Genomic DNA, 24,039 nt, shown 5'->3' with positions numbered 1-24,039 from the left:
TATTTCCAAATTTCTCATCATAGGAAAAGCCTTTGCCAGAAATTAAAGATTTCATATTACTTTACTGAAATCTTGTCTGTACATGATGAGCACCACAACTATAATTTCAGATATTGTTAAGGCAGTGACATTGCTCTATAGAGAAAGCTGGGATTAACATTGAAGTGAGGGACGTAGAATTGGTAGATGTAGAACACCGTCCCCTCTTTCCCTCTTCATGTATCCCACCACATCTGATTACTGAGAAAACAAATATTTAACAAGTTTTTTTTTCTCTTAAGACCAGTCTTTAATGGCCATTTCATTTGTCTGTGTAAAAGTTGGTTTTTAACTGACTGTTGCTTTTATTCATAAACTAAATCCTTCCTTGAGTGGATATTTTGGCCACTTCCTATGTTATCATCTATGACAATACATCCCCCAGGCTTCCTGTGTGTGAAGTGCTGTTCAGTGGAAAGACTTTTTTGATTATGCTTATATGGATCCCTCTGGTTTCTCAATGACAGATGTCTTTTGCATGGAATATTGTTTTTCCCTGAATAACTTTGGAGACAATGACAAACTTTAATGGACTTTAAAAATGAATTCTCTGTGATACTTACAATTTTTCTTTGATGGATTTTTATCTTTCACGTGCATTTGCTAACAAGTAGATTACATCGCAATGACAATGTATACTTCATTTTCTAACTATAGAATTTTAATGACAAACCTTATTTCAGGTTTAAAATGCAGTCACCCACTTACTTTTATAAGAACATTGCCATCATTAGCAGCAGATTTATACAAGTATACGTAGGCATACATCATAAAATTCTGATGTGGAATGGAGTCTGTATTTTACAAAGTATAAGGACAATGTACTCTAGAAGTCGTATATGGAATAATACATGTTTGACTTTACATTAAGTTGATGCATATCATGGGAATGGGGAGCTGTTTAATACTTAAATGGCCTTTGAATGGGATTTTAAATCAGAAAAGAGAAAAATAAATACTTAATATGTATTAATACAAATAATATAGGTTCCTGGTGGGAAATGTTTTGGGTTAACACCTACTATCCCTGCAGTGAATTACTAGGAGTCTTTAGAAAAGCCAACAAAGGTACCAACTGTGATTTCTCCTAATTGCTTCTACCCTTGGCTGCATAGCACTGACTGCAGGCTGAGGGTTGGATGTAAAATGGAATGTCACCAGCTGTTTTGGAGGTATCTTTTACCTCTGCTGCACACTGGTAGATATCTTTCACGAGTTTGCTTGAGGGAAATATATAACGTGAAAGGAAAAGGATTCACAATCATCATAAAAATACTTATGCAGGGTGTGGGAAAATCGGATTGACATGCCTCCTCTGCCTGATGTGTAACACAGGGATTTGTCCATGATGAATGCCTAGCTTTGCTGAGGTGTGTCTTTCTCTTGTTGTACCTGTTCCACTTTGAATATAAAATTATATATTCATTAGATCAGAGATAGTGTGCCTGGTGATTAAGGATCTCTTTTGAAATGTAAACCCCAGTGGTGCCTGTTCCAGAACAGTAGCTCGGTTCAGGTTTTGCAGCACAGATGAGTTCCTCAGCACCAACCTGCTGGTTATTCTGATCTAGTTCTCTCTCTTTCTTGCTTTTTAACACCCTTTCTTACCTCAATTTTCTCCCTCATTTTAGAGTGCAAATTGCATACCAGGAGTAAGAAACTATTAAATGAAGGTTGATTGCAACTGATAAACGTATGTGAAACATTTTGACTTGCCCCAATTTGCATGTTGATGAATTGCAATGCAAAAGTGTCTCTTTCTGTACAGTATATATAGAGGGTACATGCCTAGCCTAATTAAAGGTGTTCTGCTGAACACGTTTTAAAAGCCAGGTAAAATTTATGCCACCTATTTTGTACAAAAATGTGCAATCATCCAAAAAAGACAGGTTTATCTTTCCTTATTCTTACAGCTGCATATATTCTGCTGATGTTATGCATCAGGATTTTAGGGGTGTTATTCATTAGGATTTTAGGATGTCAGTAGAGTAACGTTCAGTGCCCTGCTTCAAAACCCACCACAATTCCTTAGCTGTGACGGGGGTGTGAGAATCTCTGCTTTAGGAGGGGGGTGTAGGAATTAAAAGGTCTTGAAATGACAATAGTTAATATGGATGTTCATGAGTAAAACAGAGGGAAGGGTTCACTGCTAGGGGTACTCACAAATGCCGAGTTAATCAGATTTTTCCTTCCTACTGAAACTGCTTCCTTCTCTGAAGGGAGAAGTAAAGTTAGCGTAGGAGGACGTAGTATCAGGAGCACACTGCTTATTTTTCTGTGACTGTTTTATGAGTAAAACTTCAAATCCATTTGCATTGCTAAAGTATAGACACAGAGTTCTTTCCCCTTTCTGAAGGGCTATTTCTTCCAGGTTTTATTTTGCATTGTTAGTTTACTGTGTGTGGCAGTGAATGTGTAATACATTCCAGGAACACATTAGAAGTAGACTCATGGGTTTGGATGCTACCAGTAACAGGAATTTCAGCCTTATTCCTGAGAGATGAATGAAAATGAATCAAAAATAAAGGTGTTTAGTGACACAAAAGCTACTGCTAATACTAAGAAAAGTAGATCTGAAATGGTAGGAATTCAGATACGACTGGATTTTCGAAAGCATTTACTTGTAGCCTGCCTGTCTGTGTTTTTTTTTTTTAAAGTAGGTGGTAATTCTGTCAGACATCAATAGGAATAGGTTCATTCTTCTGAAAATTCCACTCATCAGACTTACTGCTGTACTTAGGCTTATCTGTGTGAGCAGCATCTGCGCTTGACCCAGAGGCATCTTGGGCTGTGATCTTTCCAAAGACTGTGAGATCAAGTGAAAATGTCTTTGTTGGCTTTTTCTTTTCTTCTTAAAAAGTGTACATTGTTCAACTTCCAGTCTGACTTCCATTCTTCTGGTGGGAATCTTGGCTTAGCCTCCATCTGTTCCCCCGCCTGTCTTCCTACCACCTCCAAAAAGGCAAAAGTGGTATCTGTACAGCTGGGAAGGAAAGGACTTTCTTTTTGTATGAATCACAAGACCATTATTCTTTGCCAATGAATCACTGACAGCCACTTTTAAAATAATGTTACTAAACTTCAAAATTGCTATTAACTTATCTTAGATATTTCTAATATGATTCATTATGATTCATTACCATGACACATATCTGAAGCAGGGCATGGGCATTCAGAATTCCTTTGAATTTCCAACAAAAAATAATATCTGATATTATATGTTATTATATGGATATTGTTGGGACTGGTGGTGTAGTTCTGTTGCACAGTGTTCTGTGTATGTATTTGTTTATACATGTGCATAGCGTATTCAGAACTCTACCAAACGTTTTACAAGCATCGATTTAAGTAAAGGAACATCGCATCTCATCTCAACCAGTTTCTAGAAGGGCAGGAAAATATTGCCTGTGGACTGTTTTTAACCAAGTCTGGCAAATATATAGCTGGTTAAAGATTTCTTTTCACTTCTTCCTCCCAGAAGGACACCTGTAAAATTGCTTTTTCTAATGTAAAGGAGCTGTACATTTCCCATGTGATAAAAATTAATTTGTTTGTGTTAAAGTTACACAAGTTGTACAAATCTTGGGAAAGGAAGTTTTGTAGAGAGGTATCCATGTCAGACATTTCAGTATCATGATAAAATTCAGGAGGGAAGTTTTTAGGGACTGAACTATTCCTAGGCTGGCAGCAGGATTTGAAACTTGTTTTGTGTTTATGACACTGGCATTTCATATGAGGAGAGAATAATTCAGTTTGCGAGGAATTTATGGAGGTCATCCAGTCCAAGCTTCTGCTCAGAGAACAGACAGCTTTAGAGCCGTGTCAGACTGCTCAGGGTCATAGCTAGTGAGGTTTACTAAGAATAAGAAACAAAATGTACACTAAAATGAAATGTTACATTAAAATAGGGTCAGCAGAAAGTTGGGGAAAATGATGAGACTTAGATGTGCACTTGTGAAAACCAAAGATGAATGAATTACATTTTGTGTTATTTATTTTTCTTCGTATCTATTCTCAGCAAAATCTAGAATTGAGCATCATGGGGCCTGAAAGAAAGGGTTTAGGTGTTATTCAGTATAAGAAAGTGTTTCAAAAGTTTGCTTTAATTCATATTAAAAGAGAAAGTAGTTCTAAACTCTGCATGCTTAGCCACTAGAGTAGTGCGGTGATGCCAGGGTAAGTCATGTAGTAGCAAGAATACTCAAATCATTTGCCTCTAGGATTTGTGCTTGAACTTGAAAGCCTTAGGGCCCTTTAGTTCATTAATAGTTTAGCTTTATCTTCCAGATTACATTCCCCAATAATTCATGATTTTGAATAAAGCGGCAAATTAAGAGCTCTACTCGTGCATTTCCTTTGATGCAGGATGGAAATAAGAGTTGGAAAGAAATTGCTATCAAAATGTTATAATCGATGTAAACATTCCAGAATTTCAATCTAAATTATTAAGCATATGTCTATTTCAATAAAGAAATATAGCACAAGAAGTTGTTGGGTTATAATGTGTTAAGAATCTGCTAAAACCCCCAAATCACAAGATGAGAACAACTAAATGTACTCATTTTCTATCTGCTAACGTGACAGTCAAATGGAAAACAGTAGCTTAGAACTTGGGCTTATTCCAGCACTTTTAATACTATAGGGATCTCAAATTCCCCTAAGTGCTTTAGAAAGCAATGCTATAGTGATTGTGCAATCTGTTCAAATAAACCCATTTAGGTGCGCAGCAGTTTTTCAGTGCAAAGACATAGAGCTGCAAACTGGTTTAACCAAGGGGTTCCCACATAGTCTCAAGGCACTCATTGAGGTTTTCATAGCACTGGATTATCAGCCAAAAGGGATAAGAGGTGTCATCCTGATGACTGAAGTCATCAGTGGGAGTTTTCTTCTTTTTATTATTTGATTGTTAGCACTGTGTGGTGAAACCCTGTTGGTTTCCATAGCTTCAGTAAAATTGCGTCTCTGTTCCCTAAGTCCTTGTATAGAACATGACTGTCTACTTCTGTCAGAGAGTTACATTTAAACATTTCTTAATTTCCTCAGTTTTTGCAGCTGATTGCATTGTGAAAGCTTCACCGATGATCATGTCAAAGTTTTGAAAGTAACCTGTCTCTTGAATAAGCTTTGTTATTCTTTCAGTCCTGTTAGTACTTTCCTCCCAGTTCTTCCCCACCCTCCTTATGTCTGGTTATTTTTATCACTTAGTGGGTGCTTTCATTTCCTTGATCTGATTTTTCACTTTTGATTGTGTTGTCCTGGGAGTTCACGAAGCTCTAAGGGTCTGGTTGATGAGAAGTCTGGTGCTAGCCTGGAATGACACAAGATGACATAGAAAGACTTTTTCACTCCTCAGAAGCAGCATTTCCCTTCCCCAGCAAATGTCTTTTGATGAAACATTTTGGATATTTAGTTTTTTTCTCCCATACTACTTTTCAGCTACTCATTAGACTGTGTTTTCTGTGACATTAGTTTCCCTCCATTGTATGTAGCTAACTAAAAGAGGATATATGTTGCCTGACATTTCTGTATGAGATAGAATAGTCAAGGCCATGTGCTCCCATGATCATAGAATCATAGAATATTTAGGGTTGGAAAGGACCTTAAGATAATCCAGTTCCAACCCCCCTGCCATGGGCAGGGGCACCTCACACTAGACAATATTTCCCATGCCTCTGTCCATCCTGGCTTTGAACACTGCCAAGGATGGAGCATTTACCGCTCCCTTGGGCAACCCATTCCAGTGCCTCACCACCCTCACAGCAAAAAACTTCTTCTTTATATCTAACCTGAACTTCCCCTGTTTAAGTTTAAACCCATCACCCCTTGTTCTATCACTAGAGTCCCTAATGAAGAGTCCCTCTCCAGCACCCTTACAGGCCCCCTTTAGATACTGCAAACTGCTTTGAGGTCTCCATGCAGCCTTTTCTTCTCCAGGCTGAACAGCCCTAGCTTTCTCAGCCTGTCTTTGTATGGGAGTTGCTTCAGGCAGTGATCATCATCATGGTCTCCTCTGGACTTGTTTTAACAGCTCCATGTCCTTATGTTGAGGACACTAACATGGTGCTGGGAAAGACTCTCCCTACAGATAGTATTGAAGTAGGACAAGAAACACATTGAAGAGACAAGTGTGCATGGATGCAGCTCAGAAGCCGTTACTGTCAGCTTAATAGGGATGGAAAAGTGAAAACCAAATGTGAAAAGAGTTCACATCTGTTCTTTTGCATCAATCTCTATAGAGGCAGAGAATGTAGAACGTTTTTCAAGGGATTGCTTCACTTTGGTTGCAGTTTCATTCCTCATCTAGGTCTGCTGTTTTTCAGTGTTGTAAATCTCATGTGCATTATGCAAAACCAAATCTGTTGGATCATATTTTAAAATACTCCTTGAATGCTGTTCTTCATCTGGCAGAGCTGAGACAACAATATCCCTCTACAGATAACCAGTGAGAGTAAGCATATGAAACAGTTGTAGTCGTGTGTATTGTGGTTTTGTAATGAATGTGCTGAACCTGATAAGGGGTTTGAAAACAACAAATGGCACTGTGAGAAAGAGAAATCTGTACCATACGGAGCATAATGTAACTATGAAGTCTCAAAACTGTGACTCTGGGGAGCATGCCAGCATACGTGGGAGAAGTGAGAATTTCATGAATCATGTTACTCTCGAGTAGATCTGAAAGTACAAAAGAGTTCAGCAGCACTCTGATAAATATGCAAATGTCCTTGTTCTCTGAATGAGACAGAAATGTGGCTTTGATGTTCAGGCTTTTGAAACTTGAGCCCTGGATAAAACACAATAGAAGAACAGTACAAATAGTATAGCTTGTGCAAATACCTGAACACATTGCTGGAATGATTTAATTCTAAAGACAGGATTAGATGTAGCAGGATTAGAAAGGTCTAGTGTTAGAGGGGGAGATGGCCAAGGAACCCCATACTTTATGGCAATAAATGGCTTGGTTATTTATTATGTATTATTAGTATATAAAAACAATGCTATTATAAATGCCTGATTGTGAAAGAACTGCAAAGCAGAATCCTGTCCTAAAGACCTTAGAGCCTTGAATAGGTGGGTTTAACAGACATATCCTATCAAAATCCTAAATTAAGTGGAAGTGGTTTGCATATTATCAAATCACCTGTTCATTCCAGTGGGATGAAGCATTAACTTGTTAAGCTGTTGTTTAAAATGGGATTGTGTGAACTGGGCATTGTTGAGTGACGGGTAAAACACCCCCACTACACTTATACCGTTAAACTCAGTATGGCTGAGTGAAGGGTAGAAAACATCTTGCATTCCTTCACTGTCAGTTGAATAAAGGAGAGTTGTATATTTCAGGTAATAAGTACTGTGTGGAGAAAAATATTATTGAACGAAGTCTGCAGAAGTACTTAGCACACTCTGTTCTTTCCAGAAATCTCATCTTCTTCTTTGGCTTGATATATCTAGAGGCATTCCCTCAATATAACCATCTTAGCTGCCAAACTAAGTAATCTTATCTGCTTTAGCACAGAGAAAAAGAATAAGAAAGAGCTTGTGAAGAACTGTTTGAGAGCAGCAGCAAATCCTGGTCTGTATCTAATCCTCCCATGACTGTCAATTAGGGCCAGAGTTTTCAATCTGTTATCTCATTTGTAGACTACGTTACTCGTTTCACTCTGCTTGCCCCACAGCCCTTAGTGGTGGTTTCTTTTCCCCTGTCTCTTGCCAAACAAATTAATTCCCTACAGTTTTCTAAGCTTGACTCATTCTCAGCTTTCACTTTCTCATGCTGTTGAGTAGTTCTTGAAGAAACCTAATATTGTAGAACAAGGGTGAATGTGGTTTATGGAAGGAGGTGGTGATGGGTTTTCTCTCATGGGAGAAATGCTTCGGTTTCTTAATCTGAAACGGATGTATCCTGAGAGAAGAACTCTAAGGAGAGCCTGAGGTGGTAGCAGCCTTAGCCAGGACTCAAGTGCTGCTGTTTTGTAAAACATCTTATGTTATTAAAAGCATACCCTGTGAGGGATTAATTTTGGACATAACTAAAATGTGCTGAGTATTCCAGCCAAGCTGTTTTGAATATCTGTAGAAAACAAGTGATACAAAAAGCTTATTAAAATCTATTAAAAAGTCAAGTTTCAAATCATGTGTCTCAGAGTATATTTCATAGTTCAAGTAAGGGAGGTGTTTTCCACAATCTGCAATAATCTCAACAGTAGTTCAAGAATTAACATTTCCTCACAGAAACATTTGCTTACAGGAAGGTGCTGCATCAGAAGAATTGAAAAGAAAAAACATGTCAATCTCCTTTTTAACAAAAATAGCATAATTCTAAACCAATACCACCATTAGAAAAGTGTGCATTCCTTCCACAGAGTGAGAAAGTGCCCTGCTTGTAGCAGCCAAAGCTGAAAAGCTGTGGGATTTTGCTGCAGGTATGTCAAATTCTGAAATTCTATCAAATGCAACCCTTCAAAGGATTTAGCTTACCTTTGTATTAAATTTTGTTGAAATTTTACATAAACAAGAGAAAGCCAGCATTGCTTAGGTTAAAGAAAGGTTAGGATTTACTGAACTTACAGATCATTAGTGCTCTTAAAAAGCTGAAGCATAATTCCCATTGTAAAATTTACCAGGCAACTTTGTAAGGAGTATCAGGTAACAAAGTTGGTAGGGTCTTTGAAAGTTGCAGTACAGGAAGACAGGAAATATTGTATTTAGGAATGAGTCAGCTATCATTCTGTGATCTTTCTCTTGACTAAACTTGCTCTGACAAAAACTGCAAGTTTAGGCACCGATTCATACTTTAAAGCCATCTGTAAAAGATGTGGAAGGGAAAAGCATTCCACAAATCTGGTTGTAAAGACCAGAGAAGAGGTGGGAAGCCTACAGGGAAAAAGAGCCAGCCTTGAGGTCAAATTTTAAGTATCTTAGGTACACTATCAGGAATAAAGAACACAGGCAGTGGGTTTTGTTTGTGTTTTCTCAATACATAAAATTCTGCTTCTTATGAACATGTGGTTTATCAAGAGGGTTTTTTTTTTTTTTTTAATTCTCAAAATTCTAGAAGAGACCAGAATTATCTCGATTACAAATCGTGGTTTAATTTATTTATTATCTAATTAACTATTTTCTCCTATCATTTCTGTTCAAGAGTTCACAAAACTTTGCTGATACATACTGTTACTGCCCTTTCCCTTTCTTCTCTCTTCCCCAAGCCCTAAAGCTTCCAGCAAAGAAGTACAAGTGCAAGCTTACAAAGGCAGTGAGGGTCAGGAATTTAGATGGTCTTTAGCATGATCTCATGAATGGACTCGAATGCTTCGTCCACAAAAAGGTTCTGTGATGACTCTTTTCTTGTATTTACTGATAAGCAGCATTTCTTAGGGCCTAATGGAAGAGTTATCATACATTTCTGTGTTACTGTGCTTAGATTTAAGTTTACTGTGGAGCAGGAAAACAATTTCATGTGATGGAAACTTGATGTTCTTACTTGGACAAAACCCTTGAATTCATTGGAAAGCACTTTAGGCTTGACTTAGGTCAATGGTTTTATTTGCATTCTACTATTTGTTTATTATTTGCATAGTTCAGCATGTTACAGCTTTATTAACACTAACTTATATTCCTAAACAGCTAAGCAAAAGAGCTGCATTAAACCTGTAAGTAAAAAGCCTATAAACACAAAGATTATTTCAGTAATAGAGGCTGTGGGAGTGTGTGTTGCACCTGAAACAGCTTTCAACCTCTGGCAAATACAGTTCCTCATTCTGTCTTGTTTTCTGACTGAGGCACTGTAAAACAGGATTCCTGGAACTCTGCCATGACAGGGTGAGGTTGCAGCAGTCGTTAGGTGAATTCTGTGCAGTTCAGGTATTTATTTTGTTCCTAAATTAAGTGCCAGAAAGCTTCAAAATCTTGTCATTTCAGAAGATGATCAGAAATTCTTTAGGAGTATTGAAGTAATTAAGTCATTCAAAAGCATCTGTGTGAGTTTTGCTGCCACCTTATTGCTTAGAATAAAATAAATGGAAAACAACTTCTATGTGATTGCGGTATATCTATTACCGTAAAATGCAAATCACTTGGCCCTTATACAGGGAAGAACTTAGTCTGCTCTTGATGGGCATTTCTGGTCTCATTTCTTCTTCTTGGACTTACATTCTGTGATTTTGATAAAGACTGAATGATTTTACATCATTTGTAATCAGAATCTGAATGCAGCTCTTGAGCAGAGAAAAGGAAAAAAAAATGAGGCACAATAAGGAGGAAATCAGTTGTAGAAGCACATGGAGAGCTGTCATCCGTAGAGAGTAGTCATGGGAAAATAACTTCAGAAGTTCTCATTGTCGACTTAACTCTGTTTCCATGGAAGTCAGCTTGGAGCACTTCTGGGAAAATAAAAATACTGCAACCCATGAAGATGCAAACTGTTGTATGCTATAGTAGTGTGTGAAAGGAGAGGAGTGCAAGATGGAAGGCTAAATAAGAAAGATGGCTCTCATAGCCTTCTGGCTACCCAAAACTATTACCTGTTGGGGATTCTTTATGATCTTTATGATGGCTGTATAACAAGTTTTGAGGGAAGAGATTCAAACTGGCCAGAACTTGCAAGTTTTATTTTCTTCCCCTGGCGTTGAATCATCCACCATCTTATCCTGACCCTAAGTGTTGTGTTTCAGTGTTGGCAGAAGGTGGAATACCGTTCATCTGAAGTAATACTGTGTGTCTGTTGGAGGTTGTCTGCCCTTCCAGGGCCAAAAGAATTACAGCCAGGCCTCTTCCATCCTTATTAGCCTGTGCTATAAAGAGCTCAGCTGATTCTTGTGGAGGTGCAAAGCCATGTCTGAGAAACACATAAAGGGGTCAGGCTGGTGTAGTAACCCTTAAGTACCAACCTTCCCTTTGGAGGAGAACAGGAAGGAGACTTTGGGGCTGGCCAGGAAGAATTCACTTTGATTTGGTTTGACTTAAGTTTGATTCACTTTGATTTAAGTTTGACTTAAGTCTCTCTGCTTGAAAGGTAAGGCTGAGCCAAGAGAGCACATTGAGCTTGATGGTAGATCCCCAAGAAACATGAGATATGCAACATGAATAGAAGGAAACTGAGGCAACTTGGTTTAAAGCCAAATTGGGCATGTTGTATTATGCTAAGCCTTTTGTCAGGCTGCGTGCATGACTGAGGCCTTGCAACAAAAGGTGGGGAAGCTAGTAAGAAACTGAACTACCAATTAAAAAAACACATCTAATACATCATGCATCTGTTGCTGAGTAATTTTTTGCTAAATTTCCCGGTATAGTCAGTAACTAATATGAGATTTATAGTAGTAGCAATTGAGAACTTGGACAAAGAGATCGCAAGATTTAGGTCAAGAGATAATTTAGCTAACATGAATTGAACATAAAAGTATTTAAATCTGGGCCCTTATATATTTGGACATGCAAATAATAATGTTTGAGCTTGCCATTAAAGTTAGTAGGTCTGCAACTTGTTCAGAGTTTTTTGTCCCTTACATATGTGTTAGGATTTTTGATAAATCTCTTCTACTGAAGAATCCTGAAACAAAGCAGACAGGCATGTTTAGGCCTAAATATGAATCGCAATTAAAAAGTATCAGTGGAGTATCCCAAAGGAAGACTTCTGTTTTACACCTCCTCTGTATCAGCTGCTATTAGTTCTTATTAAGCATTTATCTGCATTGTCACCAGGCCTCTGAGCTCATTGTTAACTTGCTTTGTAAGCATCCAAGAGAAGTAAGGCTTAGAATTAAAAGAGGACAGTGAATTAACTTGGTATTTATGGGGAACCACTCCCAAACATGAGAGTCAGCATGCAAGAAAGCGTGAATGTTCCATCTTGGAAAATGCAGTGGCTAAGTGATGGTTCAGCTGTTGTTTTGGGCTGAGGGAAGGCAGACATTTGCATTGGCTAACATGAAATGACAGGGAGACAGAACTAATGCTAAGAAAAGCTGTGAAGATAATTAACACCCTCTTTTTTTATTAGAACGGGGACAAAGGCATTGCAAAAAGTAAAGGGCAGAGAGGTAACCCATGCAGAAAGGTTCAGGAAGCCTTATGCTAGTAGACAGTACTTGATTGGAACTTGAAGTTACAGCTTGTCAACTACAATGAGGTTTTAATATAACAACCATATGCTGATGAACCTGTGCACTAGTAAGCATAAGGGTAGAAAAGAGATCTGTGCATCAGTATTGCTGGTCAGAACTGAAATACAGCAGCTGTTAGCCAGAATTTTTCACTCCAAGTCTCTTAAAAGGCCGGTTACCCATGAGTACCTATGCTTTTAACATTGCTGGCCACGAGCTGACATAGAGAGGATATTTTTCCATGTAGCCAATGCAGACCCTTCAAGAACCACAGTGAAAAATACTGCTTTTGGCTTTTTTCATCACAGTTCTAGTGCAGGAAAGCCTTACGGGGACATACCTACCTGCCGAGGCAGCTAGTGTCTAACAGCTTGTGGATCCTGTTGATCAAGTCAAGGACTGCAGCCAGAGTAATGGCTTGAAATTTTCTGGATACAAAAGTGCCAGTTAGGAATGCTGCCCTGTGCTTTTACAAGATTATTCCTAAGAGAATAGTCTTGCTGTATAACAGATACATGTTTATGGATAAAAGTTCAAGGGGTAGCACTGATTCTTCTGAGAAGTCTGTAGTAGTTTTACCACATCACTGCTTGCAGTCAGCATTGCTCTATTTTTTAGCTTTACAAAGTTAATGGAAAAAAGTATGGTGGGAGGAAAAGAGAGCAGGGAAAGCGTGAAACCTTTGCAGAAATTATTTTGTGCTAAGAAATCTGATGAACTTTATGTGAAGAACTGTAACAGCTAAGCACACGCCACATAACAGGCAGGATTTTATAGTTTTTAAAGCTCTTCAGTCACACTCTTTTATTATGATACAGCTGTTTGTGTTCCCTAACCAACTAAGAATTATGTCCAGATTTCTCCTTGCTACCCTGCACTTCCTCTTTCCCTGTCAAGAGAAGGTTTGAGGGATTTGGAAATCCATCTCTATTCAGAAATGCAGATTATTGCATATTTTTCATATACCTTTGGAATTAAGAATAAAACGAGCAATTTAATTTTTTGGGTTAGAGCTGGGGGTTTTATATCCTTAAAAATCAAGTATTACTTACTTAAACTTTCTAGAAATTTGCTCTTGGTTTTAGTAGTGTTTTAATGCTGTTGTTCCAGGCTACCTGAAATAGTATAAGTACACATTTTTCATTCTTATGTGTTGGAAGATTATCTTCATTATATGACACACAGAAAACCTTACAGGAAAATATTCTTACAGTATTTTTAGAGTGCATGTTGGTGCAGAGGGCACTGTATAACTAAGCATGCATTAAAATGTTGGGAAAACAAGCTGGATCCGAGGTGGTCCTAAGGAAGATGTCCTGTCCCTAGCAGCGTTCAAGGCCAGGCTGGACAGGGCTTGGAGCAACCTGGTCTAGTGGAAGGTGGTTGGAACTGAATGAAATTTGAGGTCCCTTCCAACAGAAACCAGTCTGGGATTCTTTGATTCTATGAAAGGGAGATTAAATCAAAGATTTGTAATGCTGGCCTGAAGATTTGTATTAGCTCTACAGAAAATATACACAGGGTATTTCAGTATTATAATGTTTTTCATATTATAGCTAGCTGAGAAGCATTAAGATATGTGTAGTCCTAAGTAACTCCTTGGATTCTGAAGTTTGAGGATTTTTAAGTCCATGCTAGTAAAAAAAAAAAAAATGCTTTATTTAAGATATGGCAGCACTGTGGAGTGTTCTTGTGATTACTGCACAATGAAGGTTGTAGATGGTTGTCGTGGTTTAAACCCAACCACAAACCTCGTTTACTCACTCCCCCCCTTCTTGCCCTCCCCCTGCTCCTGGAGGGACGGAGAGGAGAATTGAAAAGAATGCAACTCCCACGGGCTGAGATAAGAACAGTTTAGTAACTAAGGTATAACACAAATCACTGCTGCTACCACCAATGATAATAATAATGATAAAGGAAATAACAAGGGAAGAGAATACAACACCTCAACACCAGCTGACCAATAACTCGCCCCACTCCCCCCAGCCGAGCACCGACCGATACCTCGTCCAACCCTGCAGTCCCCCCAGCCCTTCCGGGTCCCTCTAAGTTACATCCTGGGCATGACGTGCTGTGGTATGGAATACCTCTTTGGTCAGTTTGGGTCAGGTGTCCTGTCTCTGCTTCCTCCCAGCTTCCCCTCCTCCCTGGCAGAGCATGAGGCTCAGAAAGTCCTTGGCCAGACCAAACATTCGAGCAGCAACTGAAAACATCGGCGTTATCACCACTGTTCCAAGGCCAAAAGATCAAAACACAGCACTGTACTAGCTCCTAAGAAGGAGAAAAATGACTGCTGCTGCTCAACCCAGGACAATGGTCATTAAGTTGGGTGACATTTTGGGTGACATGGTCTAGTGGGAGGTGTCCCTGCCCATGGCAGGGGGGTTGGAACTGGATGATCTTAAGGTGCTTTCCAACCCTAACTATTCTATGCTTCTATGATTATAAATCAGTTCAGTACTGAAAATTTATTCACAATTATATGCTGATAGCAGAGCTGCAGATTGCATGTGCATCTCTTGAGTAATAGGAACTGCATCGCTTGCGAATGTAGAATACTGATAACAGAATGGGGAATTTGACATGCTGCAGGCAGCCAATATGCAGGCTTTCACACACAAAATGCACTTCATGCCTGACCTACTAACTGAAATACAGTTCTAAAACGCAGAAATGAGGTTTGATTTAAATTTTAAAATAATAATGGTAATAATAATAAAGACATAGAGATGCCATTTTTATTAGTAACTCTTCTCACAAGGGCTGAGCTGGATACCTGTTCACAAGCAGCAGTGAAGAAAAGAAACTCACAATAGTCTGAGAAGACTTTGAAATCATGAAATGATAAAAGCATTTTTAATGCTCTGAACATATTTAATTTGCAGCATTGTACAAATTCTGCAGTATCAGTAATGTTATATCACTCTGATAAGCCTAAATACCTAATTATAAAAATACTTTGGGGTGAGAGAGACTTTAAGGATCAAGTACTGTGTTGAGTTTTAAGACTCCCACCTATGCATAAAGGGGTCTTAAACCTGCATCTACCTTTCTACAGATGAGAAAGAATCCCTTGCAAAAGATTATGTCAGTTTATACAGAAAAGGGTAATGACTAATATGTACTTCCAAAGCAGGGTTTGAATTGTGGGGTTGAGTTGTAGGTGAAAAACAGTGACTTAATTTGCCAGCATATGTATGTATGTCATGCCTATTTATCTTTCATTATATTCTCACAAATTTAGAAGCAATAAGTAGGATTATTAAGTAGACTCTCATAATATCTCTTTCAAATCTTTCATTCAAGCATCGGTATGATGGAAGAAACAGTCTTCTTGTGCAGAGCTGGGTTTGTTAAAGCATGTGAATTCGAGCAGTGATCACTTTTCAACAGAAAGTGCACTAAAATACTTCAGAGCTAAATTTTATTCACTGCTTCTGTTCATAAATAGCAGTGGTTTTTAAAGTCTTTTTTCAAAGCCATGGAGTGTTTTTAGCCTCTAGCTCTCATTGACTTGGATAAATTCGTATTGGAGTTCAGATGCTAATTTATGTGACGGCTTTTGAAAACAAATTTAGGTCAAATCCTGTTTCTGTAGGAGTATCCATTAACTCTGCCATTAACTCTGGGAAATCTTTGTGTTCACAGCCTCTGTTCTTTACCTGACAATTAATTGTTTCTGACTGAGTCACCTGCCTTCAAGTTTGGAGCTGTCAAATCAAGCACTTTCTTTAGGAAGCAATGATACTTTGCTCGTGCACCGCAAACAAGTGCTGTGGAAATCTAGCATCTGCTGATACATCTTTCATTTTTCCAGGGGAATTCCGGCCTGGGGTTCAGTATCGCTGGAGGAACAGATAACCCACACATTGGGGATGATCCTGGGATATTCATTACTAAGATTATACCAGGAGGAGCTGCAGCAGAGGATGGAAGACTCAGGTAAAAACTCATTATGTATGTTTGGAAAGAAAATGTATGATTATTAGAAATCATTGTCTAGGAATCAAATGCCAACTGGGTTTTCCATGGAGTCAGGGGAAGTAAAGGACATGACAGAGTATCCTTTCTGCTGAGATAGGAAAGCTAACTAAAGTAGCTTAAAGCAATTCAAGAAGGTTAGTTAAGCCTTTTATAAAGAAAGGAGCATTTGCTGGTGCCACCTCCATCCTTGTACCAGTCATTTAATTTATTACAAAAGGCAAGATGGGAACTGGAGGAGGAAACAAGCATATGAGCATGGAAGTCTTCTCTGCTTGGTATGTTCATGGCTGAAAAACTATGCTTGGTGTTATACTTTAAGGCTATCTAGACTTCCCAAACTACAGTGCTATTGCTAAGTAGTCAATAGGTATTTGGAGACGCTTCCTGTTATTTGACTGCAGTAGCGAGGTGTGCTTACTGCTGTTTCCAAACATTTTTTGCTCTGTGAGGATGTGATATCTATGCTCCTTATTCTGATTACTTCCAGAGCAGTCTGCCCCTGAAATGGACACGCAGGTCACTTGTGTTTCTCAAAGACATGGTAGCACATCTCTTAAACAAGAGGAACCACAGAAGTGCTTGTGCTTCTCTTTCCTTATGGACTGCATGCAGAAGGGGTTCCATCTATCCCGAAGGCTGCCATCCATCTGTCAGTCATGAAGTCTGATGATACTCTAAAAGGCCATTTAGCTGCAAAGACCTGGGATACAATTCTGAAGTTTTCATGATCTCAGCACTGGAATCTAAGCTCTAGGAGACTTTGCCAAAAACAGATGGTCTACAATTCATGAAATGTGCCCAGATGGTCACTGTAACTTTTTTCCTAAAGCCTTTTCCTTTAATTCAAAGTAAGGGGAGTTGTCCAGTTTTTAGAGAAAAATTTGGATATTCTTATGCTAGGTTAGTAATTTGATTTTGGAAATATTTCTTATTTTTACTGTGATAGTGATAAGGAATCATGGTGGTTGGGAGGGCCTGAAGGATTCACCTTCTAAATAAGATTATAGATAACAGGAGTAGGAATAATCTCACGTAACTTTGTGACTAAAATGCAGCTGTCTACCCGTAAACTAGTCATAGAGAATCCCAGTGAAGAAAAACCTAGGCATTTCTATGTTGTGATTCATCCCATCCTAAAGTCAATGCCTAAAATAGAACAGAAAGAATCACATCTTAAAAGGCACATTTTCACTGATGACTCAAATAAAAAGGAGTTTCTTCAATCAGTTCAGCTGTAGTGAATATACCATAAATGTCTGCATTAAGCCAGATAGGGTTCATGCAAGAGCGTGAGGAAACGGCTGTATTTTGAAATCATGCTATGAAATTTGATGTGATGAACAACATAGGAGGGTCTTAAGCTTGTATCTACCTTTCTACAAATAAGAAAGAATCTCTTGCAAAAAATAATATCTTTTTAGCAGAGTTTTTAATTATTTTTGAGAGCTTTCTTTAATTTAAGCCATTAAAAAGACAGAAGCCATTGCAGTTTTGTTGTGCTATCTTTGTATGAAGTTAAATATTTCATAACTCATTTCTATGCTAATTAACTACTGAAAGTTTAACTCATTATTATTATATATTATACTGTGTTGGAAAGGTCATAGAAAGACCTTCTAAGCCCATAAAAAAATAGCATGCTAATGCAATTCATGAATCTCTGTGAAGATTAGACCTGGCAAACTTTGTATTTTGTAAGAAGAGTTTAGTAGTACAAGTATCTTGCTACTAAGATAATATTCTTAGAGTAATGCATTTGTTAGTATAATGTTATAATTGATAAGCATCTATTTGGCTTGGTTGTTTTTCCTATTCTCATTTGTAAACATGGATTTTGCAAAGATTCATTCTTTCCTTGTTTTATCTGGTAAGTGGATTTCACTTTGCTACAATGCTAGCAAAGACACATGTTTTAGGAGCACCTGAAAATGTAGTTGTCAGTGATCATTACTGATATGCCACTGAATAGAAGAGCCACCCTGGGGCAGTCTCCACTGACTTGTATGGTAATTAATTTTACATAACACAGTTTATCAGCTAAGGCCACTCTATAGGAACACAAACTCAACATTGTGCAGTAACATGTGCCAAGAACAGCAGTAACATTGATTCCTAGCAAAAGTCCAGTCTTGAATTACCTGAGAATAGAAGATTGGTGTTTATGGACAGAAATACTTTCTTGTGTCCGTTTTTGCCTCAGACTCTGCCTGCAGTTACTCTATATCATAATGCAGTGTGGACTGTCTGAATTGGCTTCTATATCTACTGTCTGCTTTTAAATCATAAAAGCCCATAAAATCACTTCTGCTGCATTTTACATGAAGTGCCTTTGATCTAACTTAGCTGAGTGAAGTTTGTCAAATAGCGAGACTGTGAAAGCGACCTGTTAGAAATGGACTTAATGCTACAGACACTTACAAGTCTTTTATGTGTATATATGGTTTGACAAGTGGAGGAGTAGGTCAATTGGATTTTCATGAAAGTCCAAGCAAAGCAAATACAACTTCCTGCATCTGGGAAGGAATAACTCTCCAGTGTGCAATTTATAAGTACATAAATATCAGGTATAAATACCTGATGGGAGTGAATGAAGACAAAAGAGCCAGACTTACATCAGTAGTGATCAGTGACAGGGCAATAAGCAATGGAAACAAAACACATGGAATTCTGAACATCAGGAAGTACTTTTTTGCTGTGAGGGTGGCTGACTCTGGGTACAGGTTGCCCAAAGAAGTTGTGGTATCTCCATCCTTAGAAGTGCTCAAAACCTGACCAGACATGTTCCTGGACAACCTGTTCTAGCTAACCTTGCTTCAGTAAGGAGTGTTTGACAAGGTGATCTCAAGAGGTGCTTTTCAACCTAAATGGTACTGTGATTCTGTAATTTGCACCTGAGTCAGCAGTGTGCCCTGGCAGTGATGAAGGACAGTGACTGAGGTCAGCAGAGATGCACAGAGAAAGGACTGGAGGCAACAGTCACATTTGCAATAAGGGAAATTGCAATTGGGTCTGAGGAAAAAAGTCTTTTCGATGAGGATAGTGAGGCCACTGTAACCGGTAGCTCAGAGAGATTATTGGAACTCTCTCTTCAGAGGGACTCAGAGTTCTCTGGATAAAGTCCTGAGCAATGGGTGGGATGGTTCAGTGTGAGGTGTCCCTGCCCATGGCAGGGGGGTTGGAACTAGATGATCTTGAGGTCCTTTCCTACCCAAAGTATTCTATGATTCTATGTGGCTGAACTGATTTGAGCACGAGGCTGGACCAGATGACCTCCAGAGTTCCCTTCCAACCTGAATCTTGAATTGTTTTCAGATTATGTAGATTATTCTTATATATAAAACCTATTTGTGAGACTGAAACAAAGGTGATTAAATTCGTGTGGGTTATTTTTTCCTTTAGAGAACTATATTTTTATTGACAGTAAGTACACTGCTTAGTGTAGGTTTGTGTTGCTTCATGGCCCACATCTACACTTAAGGAAGAGTAAAAGTTATGAGTCACTATAGACTACATTCATTTTAATAAAAAAATACTGGGTTTGAGAGACTTCTTGAACTTTCAAATATTAACCATAAGGCACAGAAACAGAGAATATCTCAAGTTGGAAGGGACCCGTAAAGATCAGAGAGTCCAATTCAGTGCACCTCGCAGGACTACCTAAGGCAATATGACTGAAAGCATTGCCCAGATGCTCCTTGGACAGGCTTGGTGCCATGCCCACCTCCTTAGGGAGCTTGGTCCACTGACCAATCACCCTGTCAATGAAGAGCCTTTTCCTTATGTCCTAATGTCCAATCTGAACTTCCTTGGATGCAGCTTCATTCTACTTCCTTGCGTCCTGTTGATGGTCCCCCTCCCTCCACTGCCTCCTTTAAGGAAGAAATAACTACTATGTTTAAGTGCTACACTCCCTAAAATGCACTGATTTCTTGAACTCTTCTTGACTAGTACAAGAACCAATGCACTGCAAAATTTACATCTTAGCAGACATTTTAGGTAAGTACATAACTCCTAATTTTGCAAAATAAAGGAAGCTGTCCAATCTTTTATGATGTCCTTATAATATACAGGAAATAATCTCATGACATAAAAAATAATTAGATTTGATTACTTTAGCTAAATGTGACTATAATAAGCTTGGGAGTAACTGAAAATTAGGTGGTTTTTGGTTTATTGGTTTTTTGTGAATGCTGCATACCATGTCTCTTTGAAGCTTTGAGTTTCAAGTCAGTGACAGGGAATATAAAACCGCCAGAAGTAGCAGCCATTCCCACTGAGTTGAAGGAGACTTTCTCCAACAGTTTGATCTTTTAAGACTTTTGATGCATAAAACCTTCTGCTTCTATCTCACAGATGTCAGATGTCCATAGGCAAACATCTGCTTTTTAATAAAGAAGCTGTGAACGCAGACTTCTTGTACTCTTTGGAAGAAAGAGAATCCCAGTAATTTATGTGTCACTGCCTTTTTTTGTTTTATTTGGGTTTGTGTCAGAGAAAAAAGTGCAGTGGTTGCCTCAATTGCTTAGGTAAAGCAAAGAACTTCAATCTACTATCTCAGCAGTTCTTTCTACTGGCACTTATTGATCATAACTGAAATTGTGGCTCCTAAGAAATTCATCATACTCTGGAAAACAGGAGTGATCAGCTCATGGGAGTGGAAGCACAGCATAGCGGTATAACTCAATTGAAAATAAAAACACTAGTAAAAGAATAATGAAAAGCTTCCTATTCTGACCAAGTTTAAAAGAGCAGAAACTCCCAAAATATGAATTTAGTTTCAAAACCAAAACTGGTTTGAGTCAAGTATTATTCTTTCTGTTTATAGCTTCTCATAGTCAAATTCCTAGCTTATGGTGGATGTATTTTTCTCCAAACTCTGGCTACAGGAATAAGTGGGTTGTATTAGTTCCTTATCTATTGCTATCAGAAAAGATGCTTTTCTTTCTTATGATGGCAAGTTTGAAAATGTGAATTTTAAAAAGTTCTTGGGATATAAAATGCAAATAAAAGAGTCTTGGATAGAACAAGGATTCAGGTCTTATGTTTTATACCAATCTCATGGTCATAGGACTCCTACAGAACCTATGATTCAAAAATGTTACACCATATGTGACTGTATGTATATGATGACTTTATTCCCAGGACTGAGACAGATATGGGCAGTCTTGAGCTTGAATTTCAAGGGTTAATGTTGTACCGAAGGTTATTTTGGTGTTTAAATCTGAGCTGTGCTCAGGAGGAAAGAGGGTTGATGTGAGGGGTGAGTCAAAGGGAAGAAAGTGGTTGTGCCTGGAGGCACATTACCCTGGTAAGCTGCCTGGACCTGAACCTGTTTCATTCATTCTTTCTTCTAGGAAACTTGTTTCCATTTGTGAACCTATCATTTTAACTTTTTTCCTTAGGAGTGTGCATATTTGTAAGGAGAATTTAAACACATTGAGAAGAGTGGATCGATTGAGAGTTTGGCAAACTAATCAGGAACAGCACACTTAACCCCAGTTATCTAAACACCATGGGTTAGAAAAGTACTAAGTCTGTGAAGTGTTTATCTTTCCTTTGTAAATGTGTCTTGCCTGGTACTGTTTTAATTACTGATTGGCAGGAGTATAGGATTGTGAAACTGCAGCAATTTAAGGCATGCTGTGTTGTTCTCCCATCACCATAATAGTTAGCCCCATTAGATGTTTCTTTCCCCCAGCTCTCAAAGTGATTTAGTGTGGGGAAAGGAGCAAAATACACATGCTATAGAGAGGAGACAGGAACCAAAATAACTTGCCCTCAGTCATCTAGTAAATCAAGGAGAAAGCTTGGAATGGAATATTTCTGTGCCTTACAGGCTTCAATTCAATGCCTACCAGCAAAGGTTTTAAACAAATGAGGTTTGTGTTCCCTTTTGTTGTCAACTAACCCACTGTGGCGTGTCAAAGGATTATTAATTTAGCTAGGTGTATGCAACAAGAGAGGAACTTTGAAGATAAGACCCTTTCTCGTGCATATTTTGTTAATGAAAAATAAATGAAAAAAATAATTTTAAAGATTGCATTCTGGTAAGATTGAAAAAAATATTTCTGTGTTTCACTAAAGACGAACCAAAAAAGAAATATTACAATTCCATGCTGCTCACTCAAAGCTTGAAAACTGGAATTAAGATACACACTGGTGTAACTGCTGTGTGCAATTTACTTGAGAAACACAAAAGGAAGGGGGAATGGAGGAGAGGAAACAGAAGCAAGTCCCCACTTGACAGCTGGCTAGATAAAAGACCCCCTTCAGTGTTTGCCCCGTGGGCTGTGCTGACAGTGCTTTGCCTCTGATGAAAAGTCTGAAACCTAAATCCCTCCAGCAGCAGCAGGAACACAGTTGTTGCCTGTTGGTATCTGTTTGTAGTCTATATTGCTTAATAAGAAGTGAATTGGCAGTGATACTAAGAATAAACTAGGGGCTTTTTCAGATTAGTGTGAAGAGCTATTGCCAGCAGAGGTGATGTTCTTGGTACGTATGTCATTGTGTCTCCAATCCAGCTTGGGCAACTGGCTTCATTTCACCATCATTATATATCAAAACAGAAGTGTGTCTGCTTTGTGATTCACTGCCTAAGTCTCTGTTTGCTAACTTTTGGTCTTGTATTAAGCCTATCAGTACTGGGTCTGTGTGCGTCGCAATGGCACACAGCTTGTTCAGGATGTTATTATAATAACAGTGCTGCCACAAAACACTGATTCATATCTGCACTGTTTACAGGCCTCTGACAATGCTGTTAGTTCAGTACCTAATTTAGTCGTAAGTTAATAAAGAGACATTCACCCCATTAGGTAAAACATGCTTGCTTTGCAAACAGTCATAAATTAGATCATGAAATATTGACTGCTCACACTGTCCTGGTTTGTGTTAGGAAGTTTGATCTTATTAACTCTGTTTGCCTGTGTATTTGTGTGTATAATTTTTGAGCTACTGTGGAATTAAGAAGAAAGATAGAATTACCACAGGGGATCTAATTAAAAAAAAATCACAAAATCAAATCCGATTTTCATGCATTATTTTTACAGTTGAACATGTCTTACCGTAGCTCAAGTTTTAAATCAAGTTTTTCATCAACGGAATGTTACCGTGTAATTCTCTTCTCTGTTGCTTTCACCACTTTCTTTCACTGAATCCTTTTTCTCTTCTTTCCTATGTAAAGTCTACGTTTCTTGTTTAGTATTGCAGAGCCCCAGTGTGTCTCTGAATATGATTATATTTCTGCTTTTCCCATTTTCAAGTTAATTTGGTAGCTTGTGAAAGTTTTCTTATGCAGTGCAAGAAAGGAAAGGGAAATTATGTTTTAGCAGCTGAATTCTAGAGAACAGAATTTCATGAGAAGAAGATACCCCTTTGGCTTGTGGTATTTGAAATTGGGGCCTCTATGCAGGGATGGACATTTTTGTAGTCATTTTCTTTTGTAACACAAAGGATCACTTTCTTCCCCCTGTAAGATTCTGAGCTGTTTTCTACTACCTGAAACCATTGCTTGTGAATGTTATTAATAACCTTATTAATGTTATTAATATTATTATTAATAAGGTTATTAATAACATGCCGGTTAAGCAGTGTAGCATGTTATTAGAACTTTAGGTACACTGCAGTTGTATAATGTCCATTGCACTAGCTATTTCCTGCAGTGGCACGGAACTGGTCAACAAGGCTCCCTCCCAAGAGTTCCTTTAGTGCCCATCCTGCCTGAAATTACAATTGCCCCAGCGTGCTGCCACAGCAGAACAGCACCATGCAGCTGAATCCAAGAGATTATTTCATCAGTATGTTTGCACTGCTACTGTAGTCAGGAATTTAAATAGCTCAGTGACAGTTTATCTGGAGTAAGAAGCCTTCTGTGGTTACGCACCTTAGGAATCATCAGCTCTCTATGGAGCCTAGTGTTAGTCAA

The 24,039-nt window shown here is 38.4% G+C and overlaps 1 protein-coding gene across 7 annotated transcripts in view; it reads left to right on the top strand.

Moving 5' to 3' along the window:
• The window catches only part of DLG2 (discs large MAGUK scaffold protein 2), a 1,029,196-nt gene that overhangs the window by 678,538 nt on the left and 326,619 nt on the right, over nt 1–24,039 (top strand). For all 7 annotated transcript variants that reach the window (XM_065678826.1, XM_065678819.1, XM_065678821.1 and 4 more), the window contains one exon: nt 15,952–16,076. In XM_065678826.1, the coding sequence (XP_065534898.1) occupies nt 15,952–16,076 (125 nt within the window). The remainder of the gene's footprint in view (nt 1–15,951; nt 16,077–24,039) is intronic.

The sequence above is a fragment of the Lathamus discolor genome, chromosome 4, assembly GCF_037157495.1.
Source record: "Lathamus discolor isolate bLatDis1 chromosome 4, bLatDis1.hap1, whole genome shotgun sequence".
NCBI lineage: Eukaryota > Metazoa > Chordata > Aves > Psittaciformes > Psittacidae > Lathamus > Lathamus discolor.
The sequence above is the reverse complement of the archived record's forward strand: the minus strand, read 5'-3'. Positions and strand labels throughout refer to the sequence as shown.